General features: G+C 42.7%; 1 protein-coding gene across 2 annotated transcripts in view; it reads right to left on the bottom strand.

Annotated features, from left to right (window-relative positions):
- The window catches only part of LOC142655687 (multidrug resistance-associated protein 1-like), a 108,641-nt gene that overhangs the window by 58,934 nt on the left and 27,748 nt on the right, over positions 1-21,959 (bottom strand). For both annotated transcript variants that reach the window (XM_075830159.1, XM_075830160.1), the window contains exons 2-8: positions 16,208-16,384; positions 12,402-12,527; positions 12,144-12,281; positions 10,255-10,380; positions 4,260-4,321; positions 3,776-3,907; positions 2,221-2,448 (exon numbers count right to left, since the gene is read on the bottom strand). In XM_075830159.1, the coding sequence (XP_075686274.1) occupies positions 2,221-2,448; positions 3,776-3,907; positions 4,260-4,321; positions 10,255-10,380; positions 12,144-12,281; positions 12,402-12,527; positions 16,208-16,384 (989 nt within the window). The remainder of the gene's footprint in view (positions 1-2,220; positions 2,449-3,775; positions 3,908-4,259; positions 4,322-10,254; positions 10,381-12,143; positions 12,282-12,401; positions 12,528-16,207; positions 16,385-21,959) is intronic.

The following is a 21,959-nucleotide window of genomic DNA, read 5'->3' as shown; positions in this document are numbered from 1 at the left end:
TTCCCCTAGGGGCTTAAACCAGCGATTGGATCGCTTGCACAATATACCGCAATACTTAAGTATTGCAGTATATGGTGTTTTTCTACCAGCTCCTATTAACCCCTTAATGACGCAGCCTAGTTTGGGCCTTAAGGCTAAGACCCCATTTTTCAAATCTGACATGTGTCAATTTATCTGGTAATAACTTTGGAATGCTTTTATTAATTCATGCGATTCGGGGATTGTTTTCTCGTGACACATTGTACTTTGTTAAGGTATCTACCAAATTCTACCATTTAGTGTTTATTTGTGAAAAAACACCTACATTTAGAGAAAATTTGGAAAAATGCATTAAATTCTAAACTTTAATGTATCTGCTTGTAAGACAGATCGTAATACAGCACAAAATAGTTAATAGTTCACATTTCCCATATGTCTACTCTACGTTGGCATCGTTTTTTGTGAACTTTTACATTTTCTAGGACGTTACAAAGCTCAGGACTTTAGCAGCAATCTCCCATTTTCAAGAAAATTTCAAGCGCCTTTTTTTAGGGACCAGTTTAGTTCGGAAGTAGCTTTGAGGTGCCTATAGATTAGAAACCCCCATAAAACACCCCATTTTAAAAACTGCACCCCTCAAAGAATTCAGAACGGCATTTAGAAAGTTTCTTAACCGTTTAGGCATTTCACAGGAATTAAAGCGAAGTGGAAGTAAAATTTACAAATTTAATTTATTTTAAACTTTAAGCTCCCAATTTTCATAAGGGGTAATTAGAGAAGTTGAGTAACAAATTGTGTGGTGCTTTTTTTCTCATGAGTTCGGCAATACCCTGTATGTGGCCCTAAACTGCGGTTTGGGCACACGGCAGGGCTAAGAAAGGAAGGAGCGCCATTTGGCTTTTAGAAACCAGATTTTGCTTGATTGGTGTTCAGGCACCATGTCGTATTTGTAAAGCCCCTGAGGTACCGGAGTATAGTGGAAAGCCCTGAGAAGTGACCCCATTTTGGAAACTACCCCCTCAAGGCATTGATCCTTTGCCTGGAAATATGGCGGGGGTGTGGAGTGAAAGTGCATATTGGAACAATGTGTGTGATGCGTTTTTTAATGGATCCATAGGCAAGCAACAGAATGTGAAGCCAGTGTGGTACAGGGGCCTGCATCACCAGGAGACACTTCAAGGCTCTCACGTTGCTGACCAAATCGACCAGAGATGAGCCAGGCCAACAGAACACTTTCCACAGGTTCAGAAGGCATGATCAGCAGTCTAAAAAAAACAAAAAAAAACAGCCCAAAACTGATTCCACAAAGCAGTGAAACCAGACAAAGCTCTCTGTGCTGTAAAGCAATGGTAAATAGTGTCTGTGCAATCTTGTGACGGTCCTTGGGCGTTTTCAGAGAGTTATCACTAAAATAGTGACAAAAGTGACATAATGGGCCGCCTTCAGATTTTTTTTAATGGACGAGAAAAACTAATGTCACCCAGAAAAATGGACACACGGATGCAAATCTGATGCAACACGGACATGAAAAACAGTGAGATGCATAATTTTTTTTCTGGATGCAAAATCGGACACGGTCAGGTGAATGAGGCCTAATAATATGCAGGGAGCTCCCTCTAGTGGCAGCCAGCTTGTTATCTTTTAAACCTATGTTTATCCTGAGGATTTGCAGCGCTCTATTACAAAAAATGTCCTTTGGTTTTTTTAAGCGGATATAAAGATCTATTGGTAAATTAATCACCATAGAATTTTGACCTGATTTAGACAAACAAAATGCTATTCAAGAATGGACATTCACTTTCACACTTTCTACAATTATTGCTCATATAGCTCTGCAGTAAACATGCTACATAAAATGTAAGAGACCATCAACTACATGGACTGTAATGGAGACCTGCAAAAAAGACCCACAATCAGTTTTGTAGGGGGGAGGGGAGGTGGGTCTTTAAAGATCTTTTTACCACCCTGTATAATATCCAATCAGTGTAGCCACAGCAAACACCGGCAGATTTGTCTCCTTTCAGAAACCGATGACCACGATGGTCAAGTGAAAGTTAATAGTCTTGTCACTCCATTTTATAAAGCATGACCGGCTTTTCCGGGGTTCCCTGGTGAGCTCGATTTTTTTTAAAATTATTTTTAAAAGATAATTTCAAGGTCATAGAATGAGGAACACAACTCAATACGTTCCATACATTACAAAACCGTGTTGGATTAATAGAACGGTTAGCAGGTGCTTACTTTAATATTCCTGGTCCAGAAAACATCAAAATATCATGAACGATTTTGAAGAAGCTGCTCATGAAAAAGTACGGGCCAAAGGTTTTATATAAAGCTTTAAACAACGACGATTCCGCATCTTTAGTGGACGGCTTCACAATCAGCGCCTCAACCTCCTCTCTGGTTTCGTCTTCTGGCTCCGGCTGTTTGGTTGGTTTCTTAGGAGAATACATCATCTTCAATGGCTGTCTGGAATAGAAAAGATATTCAAACTGTGCTGCAATTCTAGACCTCCGTAACGTACATCAGTTTTTCCATCTATTCACCCAATGACCTCAACGATACGAAGTCAGTATCAAGATTGGAGGATTGCCTCGACTTCTTACAATCGTGAGAGCAGGGCTGGATCTGCTCTTCAATGTTTTCTTGCTTTATTTGCATAAACCCCAATTAAAGTGGTGTTCACAGCTTACAACGGCACCTACTGGAAGAATCGGGGTCCTGTTACGGCTGTTTTAGTACTACCAAAGGCTGACAAATAGAGAGCTTTGCGTCTGGGACCTACAACTTTTAGGCATTTATGACATATCCTATGGGATAAAAGTTTAAGATGGGAATATCCCTTTAACCCTTTCCAGTCACCGCCATTTTCTGGTTTTTCATTTTTCCCTCCACACCTTAGAAAAGCTATAACTTTTTTATTTTTCAGTCGATAAAGCCGTAGGTTTTTTTGCTTTTCACTTCATTTATTGCACCATATAATGTATTGGGAAACTGGGAAAAAATTATTTGTGGGATGGAACAGGAAAAAAAAATAAAATATTTTTTTGTTTATACAGCTTTCACCACACGGTAAAAATGACATGTTAACTTTATTCTACCGGTCAATAAGATTACGGCCATACCAAATTTATAGTTTTATTTAGGTTTTACTACTTTTACAAGGAAGAAACTAATTGTTAAAAATAAGCTATGTGCTTTGTCGCCACAAATAACTTGATTTTTCTTTATCGATTGAGCAGTATGAGGGCTTATTTTTGGTAGACCGGAAGTCTAGTGGCAGTGTCTTTCTTCATGACAACTCAACTCCCGCTGTACTCTCTGTAAATCGCTGTAGAAGTAGCACAGCGATTACATAGTGTACAGTGGGATGGGTCACATGACGAAGAGTCGCGTAGTCCTGAAGAAAGACTGTGCCACTGGACTTCCAGTTCCCTGCAAACGCTATAAAAATCTATTAAAATCTCATAATCAGCGCGACGGGGGACCGGAACGTATATTACTAAGTGTTGTCACAAACTGCAGTGCATACACAGTTAATCCTTTTCGCTCCCCACATAACCCCTTTAATGTTTCTTCTCGCTGCAATTGTGCAGTAAGGAGGAACAGGGGGCTTTGGACCCCTGTTCTAGTGATTATTGGGGGTCCCAGTGAACAGACATTTTTCACCTATCCTGCGGATAGGTAATAAAAGGATAATTGTGGGAAAATCCTTTTAATCCATTGAATGAAGATTGATAGATTTGTTTCTACAGTGAAGCACGCAGAACGCTGTATTTCTCATTCAAGTACATACTTTTTAGTTTTCAGGTACTCTTTTTCCCAATTTCTGGCCAAGACAGGCACAACTTCTGTTGAGGTATCTTCTTTGTTTAGAGACCATAAATCCTTGGTTTCCAATGGGCGCTTGTATCCCTGTATCATCATGCTACAGAAAAAAAAAAAAATCTACATAGAACATCCTTCTGAAAAGCAAATAAACCAGACTTTTGATGATCCAGTCCGAACACTGGTCTAAATACAACCAATAACCTGTTGTTTATATCGATAAATATGTATCTATTCCACGGTTTGGAAACAGTCCACTAAGGTCAGATGGTATAACCCACAGCGGAACATTACCAGCCCAGCCCACCTTCCAATAGACAAAGGGATTAACATATTCGAAAAAGGCTAAACCATGCCACATTAAACAGGTCAGCATACATGTATAAAGCTTGCTGGTGGTGGAATAAAACGCAGTCATTTAGAAAATATATTGTGTACATTAAGATTCTCACCTACTTATCCACCAGAAAGTAATTTTAGAGAGAAAAGAAGCACTAGATTCTGGACATGGATTCTAGGGAAAGAAAAAAAAAAAAAATTAATAAAAAAGAATATTTCAGGCAAAACAAAGACCAGCCCAGTTGCAGCACTTGTTTTTAATTGGCGGCTCATGCTCGTAATGGCGGCGTTTAGAATTCTATATGGGTCATGTCCATGACAAGATTATTCCCACAGTTCTTCTCCTATTCCTGTCCACCCATTGGTGTTTCCAGCATTATATACAGCATTCTTTATTTTGTCCCTCCCCGCACAGACTCCTCCTGGCTATAGTGTCCGTCCCCGCACAGACTCCTCCTGGCTATAGTGTCCGTCCCCGCACAGACTCCTCCTGGCTATAGTGTCCGTCCCCGCACAGACTCCTCCTGGCTATAGTGTCCGTCCCCGCACAGACTCCTCCTGGCTATAGTGTCCGTCCCCGCACAGACTCCTCCTGGCTATAGTGTCCCTCCCCGCACAGACTCCTCCTGGCTATAGTGTCCCTCCCCGCACAGACTCCTCCTGGCTATAGTGTCCCTCCCCGCACAGACGCCTCCTGGCTATAGTGTCCCTCCCCGCACAGACTCCTCCTGGCTATAGTGTCCCTCCCCGCACAGACTCCTCCTGGCTATAGTGTCCCTCCCCGCACAGACTCCTCCTGGCTATAGTGTCCCTCCCCGCACAGACTCCTCCTGGCTATAGTGTCCCTCCCCGCACAGACGCCTCCAGGCTATAGTGTCCCTCCCCGCACAGACTCCTCCTGGCTATAGTGTCCCTCCCCGCACAGACGCCTCCTGGCTATAGTGTCCCTCCCCGCACAGACTCCTCCTGGCTATAGTGTCCGTCCCCGCACAGACTCCTCCTGGCTATAGTGTCCCTCCCCGCACAGACTCCTCCTGGCTATAGTGTCCCTCCCCGCACAGACTCCTCCTGGCTATAGTGTCCCTCCCCGCACAGACTCCTCCTGGCTATAGTGTCCCTCCCCGCACAGACTCCTCCTGGCTATAGTGTCCCTCCCCGCACAGACGCCTCCTGGCTATAGTGTCCCTCCCCGCACAGACTCCTCCTGGCTATAGTGTCCCTCCCCGCACAGAATCCTCCTGGCTATAGTGTCCCTCCCCGCACAGACTCCTCCTGGCTATAGTGTCCCTCCCCGCACAGACTCCTCCTGGCTATAGTGTCCCTCCCCGCACAGACGCCTCCTGGCTATAGTGTCCCTCCCCGCACAGACTCCTCCTGGCTATAGTGTCCCTCCCCGCACAGACGCCTCCTGGCTATAGTGTCCCTCCCCGCACAGACTCCTCCTGGCTATAGTGTCCCTCCGCCAGAACAGAGATGTTTAAAATATGTTAAAATGACTTCACTATTGTGGAAACTAGCATTTATATAGTCTAGATCATTGAATGTGCCTTACAAATCTATGCTCCCCTTTTCTTCAAAAGATGGCTTATAGATACGTTACAATTGCGTTCGGGAAAATCAAAACATACAGATTTTACATGGACAGTTCATAGAACAGAATACGCACTGTTAACAGTATCTATACTCTTCTGTGCATGAAAGGAAAATCCTACATTAAGTTACAAACTTCCACCATTCAATATGCAACATGAGTATTAGGCCTAGGAAGGAGTAAGATTATGGCTGCTAGGGGTACACCATAGGGAGCTAGAGTTACCAGAAAGTGATTGAAAGCTCCGACAAGAACCCGCCACGACAGAGGGCTCTGTGGAGAGTCTACATGCTTAAAGGGAACCAGTCACCAGCATTTCACCTATTAAACCAGCAATACCAGGTGGTAGTGGGTGAAAAATCATTTCTATATAACCTATAATTGTCTTCTTAGTCGGCTCTGTAGCTTTAGTATTCAGCTTTTTAGTGTTCCCACACCGTATGCTAATGAGCAGAAAAGAGTCAAATCTTCGTTTGAAAAGAGTCATAACTTCATTCCTCAAGTCTTTCCGAGTTAATCCCGCCTCCTTACTTGTGATTGACAGCTCCTCGCCTTCCCCCAGCACACAAAATCCCGCACTTGTGCATTGATGTCCTCTTCTGGTGTGTGCGCACAAAGGGTCACCGGATTATTACGATAAAAGGCGCAAAATGTTTGCGGACTGTTATTTACAGTCGGAGGAGGAATTTAGGAGAGGGGATAACGGCAATTAACTTTTTATAGCAGCGGCCAGTGAGGGAGAAGTAAAGTTCAATAGGTGAAATGCTGGTGACAGGTTCCCTTTAACATGCTAAAGGGGCAAACTGTGAAATAGAAACTATACAAGTATACCGAAAACCATGGAGAAACAGGTCTAGTGATACACATTATATACAACCAAGTTCCACCTTATTGAAATGAAACAGATCACCTACTATTATAACAGATGGTTTTTAGTTTATGTGAAACAAAGAAAAGGTTACTAGGATCCCACAAATCGAGGTTACAAGTCACAGTAGATTTATAGGGGTAATGTTAACGTCATCAGGGCTCAGTAACAAAAGCACATAAGACTTGTTAATATAAAACCATGTCAAGCTGTGAATGCATCTGATCACATAAAACCTACAGTCCATACGAGCAGCATGAAAAACAACCACCCCAACAGTCACCATCCCGTAGATCAACTCCGTACAATATGAACGTTTTAATATATGTGGCAGAAGCATAGCAGCTCTTGGTCTATATTTCCACCATCTACTAACCTACCTAAACTTGATGTCTACAGCTCTGTGTGGCACTACCATAACTCCAAGGCAGCACGCCCGCTGTCTTGGGGTTATTTTTGACTCAGATCTTTCCTTTACTCCTTATATTCAATCACTTACACACTCCTGTCACCTTCACCTCAAAAACATCTCCAGAATCCACCCTTTTCTTAGGCACACGACCGTACTTTTCATCCATAATTATGGAACCATTCATTTCTATGGGCTACGGACACCTTTCCGTATTTTTACCGATGGGTGTCCATTCTGTATAAATGACGCGTAAAATATAGAACCTGTCCTATTCTGGTCTGGAATTACGGCACGGACTCCCCATAGAAGCTTCCATAATTACGGACCGCTAAGGATGTGCACACGTAGCCGTCAGTAATTATGGAAGCGTTGCTAGGCGACGCCAGGTTTTCAGATGTTGCACATAATTTGTGGTCTCCTTTTTGCGGATCCGCATATACGGATGCAATACGTTCCATATATGCGGGTAAGTTGCAGGTGCCTACGGATCCGTATTTATGGACAGTATTTACGGATGGATGCGAATAGGGCTGTGTGCATGGGGCCAAAGTATTTTTTTTTTTTTTTACAGTTTGCGAATAAAGATCCGCGAATACGGATGCACATTCGTAGCCGTCCGCAATTGCGGAACACCTCTTAGACTTCTATGGGCAAGTCCGTGCCACAATTGTGGACAAGAATAGGATGTTCTATGTTTAGCGAATCATTTCTACGGCCCGGACACACAATTAGTAAATCTACAGAAGGATGTCCGTGGCCTATAGGAATGAATGGGTCCGAAATTTCATCCTTAATTACCTGATCCGTAATTCCGGATAAAGACTACGGTCAGGTGCATGGGGCCTAAGACAGTGTATATTAGGAAGTGTGAACACTACATGAGTGCCAGTGTATGAACCCTACGAATATGAAACCAAGACTATTAAAAAGACCAAAAATAAAAGATAAAGAATGATAGAATTACAAAAAAAAATAAAAAAAATAAAAAAAAGTGACAAGGACTTAAAATTCTAAGGATGTTTCTCAACACATTTCGGTACGAGGGGGTGATCATGCAGATTGACTATTTTCCATAGACAGAAATGCATTTATTCTGGGTTTTGTAATACGGTTTCAGAAAATGAAAAGGTTATGCACGCTGGATATGTTCTAGACACAAGTGCTCGGCTTGTTACAGTAGTTATTAGATCTGTGCGCCTGTGTATCCATCACGTGACCTGCACAGACTGGAAGTAAACAAGGATGTGTCCTCGGGGGGTTAATAGGATCCTTCATTGTTTGAGTCTGAAGGGAGTTTTCCCAGAATCGCCTATTAGAACCTATCCACAGGTTAGATTATAGCAGACTGATTGATGGGACTCCCACTAACCGCGGGACCGGGGATCCCAATAGCCTACTCTCTGCACAAACCCCCCCCCCCCCCCCCACAGTAAGTAGGAGATTGTAATGGAGAGTTGGTCGAGCATGCGCCCTTCGCACTATTCAATGTCTATGGGAGTGACGTAAAGAGCAGAGTGCTGTACTGAGCCGTTTCAGTCATTCCAATAGATTTTAAAGGGAGCAGCAGCACGCCCGTTCGACCAACTATCCGTTCAAAGTCCTTCTCATGGTGGTCGAGCCGTGAGGGGAAACAGGAGGTTTGGACAGATTGTTCTAATGATCGATGGGGTGTTAACCGAGATGGTGTACAAAATCTTAAAAAGGGATTAGAAACCTTAGTAAAAAAAACTTTCCGTTGAATAGTGTGACAGGACTGATATTCCACCCACACACATTCCGGTCTCGGATATTATCTTCCCTAAGCAAAGCTTTCTTGATTTGGCAACAACTCAATAATCAGCGAGTGATTATTCCTCATGTCTACTATGCTCCATTATCACAACGTGTGGAACTGTAAATTCATGGAATAGGTACACAATAAAGAGATTGATCCATTGTTATATTCAATCATTGTTATATTCAATTTAATCTCATTGATCCTACTACTTGTTGGAGGCCATATGCTTGCTCCTTCACTAAAATAAAGATTTGGGCACACTGTACATGAAGAACAGATGGACTACAGGACGACGACATTAACCATATGACCTGGGAATCTGGTGTCAAATAACAGTGGTTCACCTTTCAGATGGTTTTGGAGAATCCCTGTTAGGAATGGTTATTTAAACAATTCCTTAATAGATTAGTATAGGCTGACCAAAGGATGAATAACGTGAGCGGATGTAACTCTCGTTCTCGTAAATAGGAGCATCATTCACACATTGGGGCAAAGTCAAGAAAACTCTGCAAGAAATCCAATAGAAGAGTTTTCAGGTTATTTGATTTTCTTTTTACATTTATACCAGGTTGTATGTATAGGGCACAGAGACAAATAGCAGGTTTCTGGGGTAATGAAATAGCCATGAAAGGGAATCATCTATAGGAATAAAGTACTGGGAACCTCAAGCTTTAGTCCAGGATATTATATACATTGCCTGTATAGTCCCCCATTCCAGTCAGTCTTATAGACTGAATTTTCTCCAGATTTTGCAGAGATCTGATTCACAATCCAAGTATTAAGATGATGATTATTCCTGTACGAATGACTGAAAAGACTCCCGTTTATACATGACGATTACCGCTGTTTGGCTGATCGGATTCTACAACTTTTGCCGCTTTCAAATTCATTTCAATTACCATGGCAGCAATTGTTGACTTGGGACGTGTACATAATTTTCCCTAGAAACAGTTAAAAAGGATAGACAAAATCAAGTGTGTAACTAAACCCTAAAGAATGTATGCTAATTAAAGTAGGGTAGTCTCGGAACTTCTAGAATCCAGGGATTTGCCATCGGTTGTGTGCATGGGAAAAACTAGAACCCATCAGGGTAATAGGAAACATTGGATAGACAAAGGCAGAGGCTATCGGACACATCAGCGGAGTGTGGGTGAACTACGCCGCCCTTATTCACTGGGTGCATAGGGTAAAGGTAGCCTACCAGACACTTGCAACAGCGTGTCCGGTATTTCGTGCACTCAACATTGGGCTCTCCCACAGGAAGGCTAAGTGAACACAGCTCCTTTTGTGTGTTTTGTCTGTTTACGTACTACTTTGTATTTTTGGTTGTCTTGCCTATCTTGTAATATCTTTTGCACTTTAGCAAACATCCATGCATACACCCCCTTGTAATACATGCCCCCCCATGAGATTGCCAGTTATGTTGCATAAGAGTAGTAAGATCAGCGAGGGTCACTTACAGGATCATTGACTCTTTCGGAGAAGAGAGGAGGCTGATCAGGGAAGGCAGCCAATACCAGCTCCACCAACACCAGCAGAAAGTATGTGTAGAATGTGACATCCCGGAACACATCTATACTGGCACCCTGTAGTGAAGAAAAAACAGGAACACGTCTAAACTCCAGACAGAACTTAAAGGGGTTGTCCAGGCATGGGGAGGTTTTCCATACTGATGACCTATCCACAGAATAGGTTCTTCAGTATATGATCAGTGGAGGTCAGACATCCGAATCACACATGGATCAGCTGTTCCGGTGCCCAGAGGAAGCCAGAAGTTCTGTAGTGGTCAGTGCCTGAAGTAGAAGGCTCCGTACACAGCAGAGGGGCTGTGCTGCAATACGGCGGCTCTGCTCCTATTCACTTCAATAGGAGCAGCACTGTTGTTATACTGTGACTGGAGCCTTTTGATTCTGGTCCCGACCACTGCATGACTTCCAGTGCCCAGAGGCAGCCTGAAAAGCTGATCCATGCGGGGTCCGGGTGTCAGACCCCCACCGTTCATATACGGATGACCTATTCTGTGTATGGGTCATCAGTATGGAAAACGACCCCGTGATGGACATCTTTTTTTTTTTTTTTTTTTTTAATGAGAAATACATGGTATAACATGTAACAGACCAGGACACATCTTATGTTACACAGCTGGACTACAAAGCATTGGTGTATTGTAAACACAGATTTTCTATTCTTGTGAAGTGGCATTAGTCTAATTTACATCAAAGTGTTTCTTAAAAAGCGGGCATTCCTGAAAAGAAAAAGAAACATTTTTACACTGGGTTCACACACTGCAGGGGCGTTGCAGCAGGAGGATGACGCACCACTAAAGCATTGGCAAACCACAGAGAAACCGTGTGTTAAACATATGGATTTTAGTGCAAATCTGTCTTATTGTAAATTTTCTGACTACTCATCTCTGTGCTCCCGGGTCTCCTCCCGTCACATACTTACCTGGTCTTCTATACTGTAAATGTTCTACACTTTAAATGTTATATTGTATCATTTTGGGAGTGTATTATAATACTCCCGCTGCTAAAAGTAGCAATTTAATAAGATCTGGAATAAGGAGTACCGTGACCATCTAAAAGACTAAGCCAAAGTGACTTTATACAGATCACAGAACTGCAAACTATTCTTTATAATTTAGTATCTATTTAGTAGATCGTAATACATTATTCCTTATAACACACACCCCAGCCACGGCAGAACGACTTTTTGGCGAGCATAGGAGAGATTCCAGTCCACGATTTAACATGAACTGGCCCCTTCTCAAAAAAAAAAAAAAAAAAAAAAAAAAAAAAAAGTGCTGTACAGAAACGGAGGTGTGGATTATGTTTTTTTTTGCAGCTGCTGCGACACAGATCTAGATAATGCACATTGGTGTAGAACCTCTTTATCCCTCTTAAGGACACAGCCAATTTTGGCCTGGAGGACAGGACCCGTATGGTTCCCTTTTTCACGGATCCTTATAGACTTGAGTCTATCGAGGGATCCATCAAAATGTAACAAAATAGGACGTTCTATTTTTTCAACGGACCCTTCACACGGTCCGTTGAAACCACGGCCCCAATTGAAATACATGCGTCCGTGTGACAGCCGTCACACTGACATATACCACGTTCGTCAGAATACGGCCTAAAAGTGAACAGTGACTGCTTATGCAGTAAGAGATAAGCACGGTCTATATTGCACCACCCGTCTCTGTATAATCATCCTATTCTGGCATCTGAATGTGATATTTATAGAAAAAAATGAGACCTATGAACATAAATTTTAGATGGACGTGCATTATAAAATCAACAGTTACACACAACAACACGAACGCCACAAGTTTAGTGAAATAGATACATACCGGTTTTAAGGCATGGAGAACTTTGGACCTGAATATTATTATGGCACAAAGTAGAGCTATGATCCAGAAATGTAACATTACACCTGAAGACTGCACTCCTTTAATCCGCTCATATTGAATTAAAAAAGTAGCTAGCAGCTAAAAAAAAACAGAAAAAGAAAGAAAGAAAAAAAAAAAAGTCAACACATAGTAGTATGATATAAATGCATGTAATCCAGAGCACCATCCTGGAATCAGTGTTCCTTCCAATTTTCTTACCATAGTTATACCCAGCACAGTGGGGCTCACAACATAAACTGGAGCGCGATAAATACTTTGACTCCTTTCCCAGAAGGAGTAGAAGAGATCTGCCCAGCAGACCAGCCATAACAAGAAACCTATAGCCTGCAAAGACAAAAAAAGATTTAAAAAAAAAAACTAAGAAATACAAATCAATAAAGCGTCCTGTAAGAAAATCTTTTTTCCACTGTAACTAATGAGATTGAGAAGAAGGTTACCGCTTGCAAGCTTTACAGGTCAAGTACAGTGTTTCTTACACTCGCTAATGGTCAGCAGACAATTAAAACGGAAACATAATGGAGTTTGAATTGCTTTCTGGAAGTCGAGTGTTAGGATAAAAAGGTCTTCTCGTCTCTGAATTTAAAGTGCACTTCCAGTATGGGAAGGAGTTAATAGAGTAGGGTACAGTTAATGCAGGTCGCGAATAGGACTAGCCAAACTGTTTGAGCAAAAGCCATACACCACGCATACAAAATCTTTAATTTGCCTACAAAAGCCAGGCTATGGACTGGTATTATACAATCTGTAGCTTGATGTTTTGGCAGCAGGAAAATACTGTACATCGGTTATCACTGGTGCCTTCATAGGGGAAAAACAAAAAAAAGGTGCCAGACTTAGGCTAGGGCTCCATGGCCCCCAAAAATCCATCCAGGTAAGATTTTGCGGTGATGTTCGCACTGAGGTCACATCACGGTAAGGGTATGTTCACACGTCTTAACAAATTACGTCTGAAATTACGGAGCCGTTTTCATGCAAAAACAGCTCCTGAATTTCAGGAGTTTTTGCAAGCACTCGCGTTTTTTGCGGCGTCCATTACGGACGTAATTGGAGCGGTTTTTCAATGCAGTCAATGAAAAACGGCTCCAAAAACATCCAAAGACGTGACATGCACTTGTTTGACGCGGGCGTCTTTCTACGCGCAGTCTTTTGACAGCGATGCGTAAAATTACACCTCGTCTGAACAGATCGTACAACCCATTGCAAGCAATGGGCAGATGTTTTCAGGCGTAATGGAGCCGTCTTTTCAGGCGTAATTCGAGGCGCAAAACGCCCAATTACGTCTGAGAATAGGCCGTGTGAACATAACTTAATCCTTCATTTCTACTGCTACTCGTGTTGTGCAACTATGAATCCCTAACCTTTGTGTATTTTATTTTCTATAACCAAATATTACAGACATACCACAAATATCTGTACAATGAAAACACACATTTCCGTCACCCTTCACCCACCGTCGCACTTACCTTTAGGCTTGTTTAAAGCGTACGGCCCCATAGAATTACAGTTCATATAAAGAAGTAATCTACATAAAAGGGACTTTTAAAATAAATACATAGTATTAAATATCTCTGACTCTAAATTAAAGCCCAAAGCTGCATTCATTACCCTACAGACTTCAGAGCCTAAATCTCCCAGCATTCCTAGCTGGCTCAATGTCGGCTCACAGCTTGTTCGGATAACTTGCACCCCGAGAAGTGTAATCCTTACAACAGGCTCTGCACAGTAATCTAATGTAGGAAAAAGTAACTGTCCTGCAGCATTATATGAATTCAGCTAAACGGTTAGGGATGTGTCAGATGAAAAGCTGCTGACGATTATTGACCATTTGCAACGACGACCAGCAGAACTATGAATGTAGCTCTGGGATATAAGCTAGGCAGTAATTAAGGCCTCTCACTGGATCTGAAAACACAAATACTACAGTGCTCAGGCTCTTTTTTTAGCAGTGTGCATAGATTTCAGTCAATGGAAACCTCGAATACATAACCAACAAGCTAACAATACTGCAGGATCAATGAAATGGTGCCATGTCTCTTAACTGGGTCCCTAAACTAAATGGGCACCTTACTCCTGGGCCTAAGCCCACAGAATGAAAACCTTGTAGGGTAGGAACTGCTTCATTCTAGTTCAAAACACCTAATTAGAAAGAGTAAAACTACCAAAATAGAGGCAGCCGCCACCGCTAAATGCACAATACAAAAAAACAAGTTGATCAGCACATCCTAACATAATGACAAATGTCCAGGTGCATGTACGATGTGACTGCAAACAATACAAACCCAAAAAAACATTGCAACAGCTCTCTGCGAGCGCCAATACTACCAAATGCACAGGAAAAAGGTGGCACAAATGGCCCACAAAATGTGATAAAAATGTGCCCTAAAAACCTCACATTTGTAAGTATAGTGAACATAGCACTAATGCAATTTAAAACCTAAACAGTGCATTTAGTGGTCAAGGCATTTTGTTAGAATGTGCAGACCAACTTTGTGTTTTGTTTGCACTGCATGGCATCGGTTACTGGCATCCACTAATCGCAAACGTCATGAGCCTTTCAAAGTCTTTTTATGAAGTATTCATTAAACAAATTCAGTTAAAGCCCGTCACAGCCTACATTTAACTTACACGATGTGAGCATACCCCTTCGTTTAGGTCAAATGTAGGCCAAAAAAAACTTCATGTGAACATAGCCCAAGAATTTTCTAGACATACAAGAGCCATGTACAAATATTTTTACATAACCTCAGTTTTCTGATTTAATCCCATTTAAGGGCCACCAAACCTAGAAATGACTGATAAAAGTAAATAGGATATGTATTTATTCCCCCCAGTATTCGTCAGTCTGCAGGATTGTCTTTGGGTCTGACAAAAGTCATGTATAAAACCTAAAAAAAAAAAAAAACACAAGAGTTAATTTCCTGCTGATCGCTTTCATTTCTGGCCGGTGAACAACTGAGGGAGGCAAGGCTCAGTGTCCTACTGCAGACATAGCAGAGGAATCCTGCTGCAGCCAGTTGTCTTACAGCCAGACACATCATTGTGAGGACCAGGTGAGATATGGCTGTGTACTGGGACGCAGAATAATACTTTGCAGTATTAACTGCAATACGAAACAAAATAAAAACCTCCAGGGATATTTACCTAAAGGAGGGATTATTAGGGGGGGGGGGTAGTTTGTTGGATCTCACGATTGAAATGCTTAAAATGTCCAGGAGTTTAGCAAGTTCTAAGAAGCTCAAACCACACAGCCTGGCATCAGCAACTATCAACGACCATTCCACAGTCACTCAGATCCGGTTTCTGCCTCATTCTGGTGTTTGGTCTGAACACCACGGTTAAACAAGTTTTCCTGCTTTTACATATCAAGTTGATTATATATTTGCATTGATAACAGAAGCGCAGATAAAGATCTATGAAGACAACTAGCGGACTACACCCTATGTCCATTTTGTTAATTATAGAAGTTTGCCATTTCATAATGTTTCTTAATAACGTTGGCCATGGATCACAAGTTCTCAGTAGCAACAACTGACGGCAGCCATTAGATTGACAAGTATTCACCGGTTTCAAAGGAAAAGTAGGCTGCTTTTTAACCTTTACCATGTTGAGACACTGAAAGCGTGCACCAGTTGTTAGTTTAGTTAATGGAGAAACGGAGATTGGTTGATGCACCTAGTGTACACTAAACTGTGCATGTGAAGGGATGATCTTTCTTTTATATGAGCCATAAGGTAGCCCAGAAAGATTGTCACCTGGCTTTCCGGACTCTGAAAGGCGTATTAGGGAATATTGTTATACATCGCTATAGTCCATAACACTTTAGATTTGATGGAGTATGTACACCATAAACGTTTAGGAAATCTCTATACAATATGCCACAAAGTGTTCTATAAGTGGGGGTCCCGGGAGTCAGACAGTTATAAAATAAATTTGTTTGTTCAATGGCTAAGGAGGAGATAGATAAAGATGGTGTCTCGCAATAAAAGAACAGTAACAGAACTTACCGTTTTGGACTTATTGAGATGAAACATTTGGATGTATCCCTGGTCATTGCGTTGCAGATATAAAATATAGAAAGGGAAGCAGAGCCAGAGGTAGATGCATGGAATCCATACCAGGACCGTATTCTGGAAGCACTTGGTGAAGTCTGGGTTCTCTGTATACCAGGTAATATTTGCATCCTACAAGAAAAGAACATGGAAAGATTATTCTGTAAAATTCTAAGAGGATCATGGGAAATAGAACAGTCCCAAACCTTAAATTCTGTGCCGCCATCCATAGTCTACTTCTAGCAACAGGGACTTACAATCTCAACATTGGGTTGTAAAAATCCCCCCCCCCCCCCATAAAAAATAAATAAAAAAGATATATCTCCTTATTGCCGCTTCACAAAATTCAATAGAATGAATAAATAAAAAAAGGTAAGTGAACAAAGTAAAGGCCTATTCATATCAGCGTTGGGCTTCCGTTCAACCTTTCTGTTGGAGGAACCGATGAATGGAAAGCTAAAAACGGAAACCACAGCTTCCGTTTGCATTATCATTGATTTCAATAGTAATGCTCCCGTTGCAGTTAGTTTCCATTCTATAAGGTTTACGCTTTTTTGCAGAAATCATAGCAGTCAAATGTAAAAACGAAGGTGCAGATGCGCTCAGGTGAGTGCTTTGTACCTTCGGCCGTGATCGGCACCACCCGTCAGGCTGAAGACGGCTCCCCTACAACGCCTATGAGCAGTCTTCAGGCTGATGAGGAGCGCTAATCACAGCTAAAAATGTAAAGCACTCAGCTAAGCGCTTTTGTACCGTCATTTCAGCAACGGTGAGGTCTCAGCACCCGGACCTCTACCGATCCAAACTTTTGATAGGTCTCAGAGTGACTGAACTTTGATCTGTCAAACATATCCATCTATTCACATCAGAAATAAACCGCCACCAAAACTCATGATAATCTGGCCGAGGACAATAGTAATGTGGCTGGATCAGCATGGAAATTCCAGGAGAAGGGGGAAAGATGCTTCATGAGAGTGAAGGCACTGAATACATGTTACAGATGGCTTTAAAAATTATCAAGAGCTAGTGATACCTAGTAAGTAGTACCGGTGGCCAGTCTATGGTTGGATTGTGTCCTGTGAGGTACCTTATATTAACACACCTACATTTTATGGTATAGTGCCCAATTAACATCACCGTAAGGTGCCCAAATAACACTGCACAATTAATAAAAGTAGGTATTATAGCTGTATCCTACAGGTTCAAGCACCTAGTGCAAGATCTTGCTCCTGATGATCAGGCCATTAGTGCTCCCTTCAGCAGTGACGAGTGCAACCATAAGGCTGGCCTGGAGTAGAATATAGATATCGAACAGTCTGTAAAAGGTGTTTTTTTTTATACGAGCCTTGCCCAGTGTGTCTGACTAACAGCATACCTCCCAACTGTCCCGGATTCAGTGGGAGAGTCCTGGATTCCAGGCGGTGTCCCGCTGTCCTGGGCAGCCAGTGGTATGTCCCGGTTTCAACTGTCCCTGCGTCTTCAGGATGCTAATACAGTTGAATACAATGCTGAAGCAGGGAACCATCAGCAACCTGCTTCAGTATTCAACTATGGAGTCCCAGGCCAGAAAAGCACAAGCTCACTGCCCAGGGACGCCTGTCTTGGGAAAGCCCTTGACGTCACTGTCCATATATGGACAGTTACCTCAGGGGCTCTTCCTGAAGCGCAACCCCCGACCAGCGCATTGCCGAAGCTCTGGCCGGGGATTCCGCTCCTTGTGAAGCCCTTCATGTCACTATCCATATATGAACAGTGACATCAGGGGCTGCTCCTGGGGAGGAATCTCCGACCAGAGCGTTGCCGACCCTCTGGCTGGGGATTCCCCTCCTGCATAAGCCACTGGCATCATTATCAATATATGGATAGTGATGTCAGGGGCTTCTCTTGGAGCTGAATCCCCGGGCCTTAAGGTGGCCGATGCTCTGGCTCCTAGAGGGAGCCCCAATGGAGCTACCTACAGCAGGTGTTAGCGCTATATACACAGGCAGGGTGGCGCTATCTTCAAGGGGGGTGGCACTATCTACATGGGGACTAGCACTTTATATGTGGACACTATCTACAGGGGTCACTGTGGCACTCTGTATGGGGGCAGCTATTTGGCAGTATACTGTGTGGGGCAGTAGCTAAAGTGGCATTCTACTGTGCAGGGGTTCTACAGGGGCATTACACTGTGGGGAGGCACTATGGGAGCATACTGTGTGGGCTGAACCAGGTGTGTATGGGCGGGGTTAGAGCGGGCATGGCTTAAAAGGAAACAAAATTGACGCAACGCACTAAGCGTCGGTTGTCCCGCAATACTTAATGTTGGGAGATTGTCGTCCTAGACCCCTTGCAATATGTAATTTGTCAACATTACAAATTTACAGAACGTATTCTACAGGCAGAGATATAATAAAAGTTATTATATATACCCCCTTCTAGCAGTAATGCACAATTATTTTTCCCCACCTTAGAAAGAACGATCTACAATATAATAGTAGGTGTAAACCCGTGGGGTCTGGCTGATGTCCAGGCCCTTACAGAGCGGTTAATTGACGGCATTCAGCATTGTTTATACACAGCAGCGCACGGAGGTTTCATAGCAGACAGAGGGCATGGAGTATTTAGGATTTTGCTTAGTCATGCTGTGTCAAGTCACCACGCGCAGCAAACGCCTTATCCTCATGTGAGCACTGGAGGGGATGAACGGATGGGATTCCTTCAAGAATCTTACAGACTATTACATGGCAGAATCCTTCAAATAAACAGAAGCAGTAACTGGGAAACCTTTATAAAAGTAGAACGGTGTATTCCTAAAATACTATTTACTTTGCCTGTATTATCTATTGGTAGTGGGGGAGGAAAAGGGAAAAACTAAAGCGAGTTGATTTTCACTAAATTTCTAGCTTCTGCAAGAAAGAACTACTAGCTTATCCAGACAGTATTTTCTGTAAGCTACGTGGACAATATTATAGGCTGGGTTCACACGTGGCGGAATTTCACTTAAATTCCGCTGCGGACACTCCGCAGCGTTAATCCGCAGCGGAGCCGTTTGTCCATTGACTTACACTTTAATTTAGCAGTGTTCGTTTAGACGAGGCGTAAAATTCCGCTGCGGAGCATAGGCTGCGGAGCGGAATTTGGTGTCCGCAGCATGCTCTGTCTGTTGCGGAGCAGTGGCGGACTGGTTGCGGACTCATGGCGGAATTTCTCCATTGACTTCAATGGAGATTCTAAGTTCCGCAATGAAGTCCGCAGCTGTCATGCACATGTTATGTGTGCTGCGGATGCGTCTTGCTTTCTTAACTTGACATTTCTTCATTCTGGCTGGACCTATGTATTTCTAGGTCTACAGCCAGACTGAGGAAGTCAATGGGGCTCCCGTAATGACGGGAGCGTTGCTAGGAGACGTCAGTAAATAGTCACTGTCCAGGGTGCTGAAAGAGTTAAGCGATCGGCAGTAACTGTTTCTGCACCCGGGACAGTGACTACCGATCCCAATATACATGTATCTGTAAAAAAAAAATAGAAGTTCATACTTACCGAGAACTCCCTGCTTCTGTCTCCAGTCCGGCCTCCCAGGATGACGTTTCAGTCTAAGTGACGGCTGCAGCCAATCACAGGCTAATAACAGGCTGCAGCGGTCACATGGACTGCCGCGTCATCCAGGGAGGTCGGGCTGGATGCCGAAAGAGGGACGCGTCACCAAGACAACGGCCGGTAAGTATGAAATTCGTTTACTTTCACTAGGGAAAGTGCTGTCCCTTCTCTCTATCCTGCACTGATAGGGAGAAGGGAAGCACTTTTCCCGCAGTCCGCAGCAGCTAGTCCGCATCAATTTTCTGCACATTTTGTGCAGATCCGCAGCCGTAATCCGCAACCCGGATTAGGTGCGGCATTGATGCGGACAGTTGCGGAGGAAATCCGCCACGTGTGGTCATGCCCTAAAGGGGTTTCCGGTTTCTGAAAATTTTGGGTTGATGGCAGAAAATAGTACATAAGTATTGCTTTTTTTTGTTGCTCATTTATAGTTTTCCCCGGCGATCCAGCGCTGACACATAGTGGGGCTCAGAAGTGATAAATTATTTCTGGTATAATGCCAGAAATACAACACATGATCGCCGAGCCCTCTGATTGGCTGCAGCAGTCACAGGCTATGTGCATGTAAACAATCACCGGGAGTACCTCTGCAGTGTCAGCGCTGGATCGCCGGGGGGGGGGGGGGGGGTAAAGGATCGAGAGACTATTGCTTTTTTTTTTTTTACTTTTACATATTTATCTCATTTGCAGCAATTACCCAAAAACTTTCAGGAACCAGATAACCCCTTTAATACATAATACTTACCAAGACGTTACAAAGTATACAAGTAGCCTACGAAACAGGACTTGGAAACTAAAACAATCTGACTTCAGGTCAGGACTTATTACTTTTCAGCTCCGCCGATTTTGCTTCAGCACGTGGAAAAATCAGCGCCATATGAGCTACAGCGCTGACTTCCATCGAAAACAACGGAAGGCAAAATAGAGGTATTGTCAGTGCCGATTTAGACAAGTTCAATGAAAGCTCCCGGCACATACAGTGAATATATCCATATAGTCCCATTGCCCAACATAAAATAGAAAAAAAACAGGTATCAGAAGAAACCCTGTAATTATGATGGTAAATCCTAGTAACTTCCCTCAAAATGAACTCCATGAACTCTGCAAGTGTAATCTCCGGTGCTCTGAAAGAAGAGGCCCACTTCTTCCTACAGGGTAACAGGCGTCACGCATGTTCTGGCACATTTATTCATAAACTCAAGATAATAGGGACACATTTAAAGCGTTTGACCATTAGCGGAAAACATAATGGAGTAGATGATCTGCACGCACACATTAGAACTACGGTTAAGTGCAATATAGTAGCATAAAGGACATTATACTGTAGAAGGCACATAGTTCAGATCAAATGTCATACGGTGGTTGAGTTTAGTCTTTCCGCAGGTAACGGTCCTTATACACGTTGAACGCAAGCACTAACTTGGTGTTTTATTAACCCCTTCCCTCCACAGCCATTTTTCAGATTTTCATCTTCACTTTTTCCTCCCCACCTTCCGAAAGCCATAACTTTTATATAGTCGTATAACGGCTTGGTTTTTGTGGGACGAGTTCGTTTTTTTTCATGGCACCATTTACTGTATCATATAATGTACTGGGAAACTGGAAAAAAAAAAATAAATATTTGTGGGGTGGAATGGGAAAAAAACCAGATTCCTCTGTTATTTTTTTTTGGGGGGGGGGGGGGGTTTGGTTTTAACATGTTTTTACAGCACGGTAAACGCGTAAACTTTATTTGGTGGGTCAATACGATTACAGCGATACCAAATTTATGTATAGTTTTTTTTTATATGTGACTACCTTTACAAGTAAAATCGAATTGTTAAAGATAAAATTAGAAGTATGTCGCCATATTCTGAGAGCCATAACTTTATTTTTCTGTCGATTGAGCGGAAGGAGGACATATTTTTTTGCAGGGTGAGCTGTAGTTTCTATTGGTACCATTTTGGGGTACAGTAGACCTTTTGATAACTTTATTCCATTTTCGTGGGTGCGGATGTGGCCAAAAATCAGCAATTCTGGAGTTTAAATTTTTTTACGCCATTCACAGTGCGGGTCAAATAATGTGATACTGTATATTGTAATAGTTCAGACTATTGCAATATCCGTTCTGTTTACTTTCATATTTTAC

Source organism: Rhinoderma darwinii, chromosome 6, assembly GCF_050947455.1.
Source record: "Rhinoderma darwinii isolate aRhiDar2 chromosome 6, aRhiDar2.hap1, whole genome shotgun sequence".
Classification (NCBI taxonomy): domain Eukaryota; kingdom Metazoa; phylum Chordata; class Amphibia; order Anura; family Rhinodermatidae; genus Rhinoderma; species Rhinoderma darwinii.
Note: the sequence above shows the minus strand (reverse complement) of the source record. Positions and strands in the feature narration are given on the sequence as shown.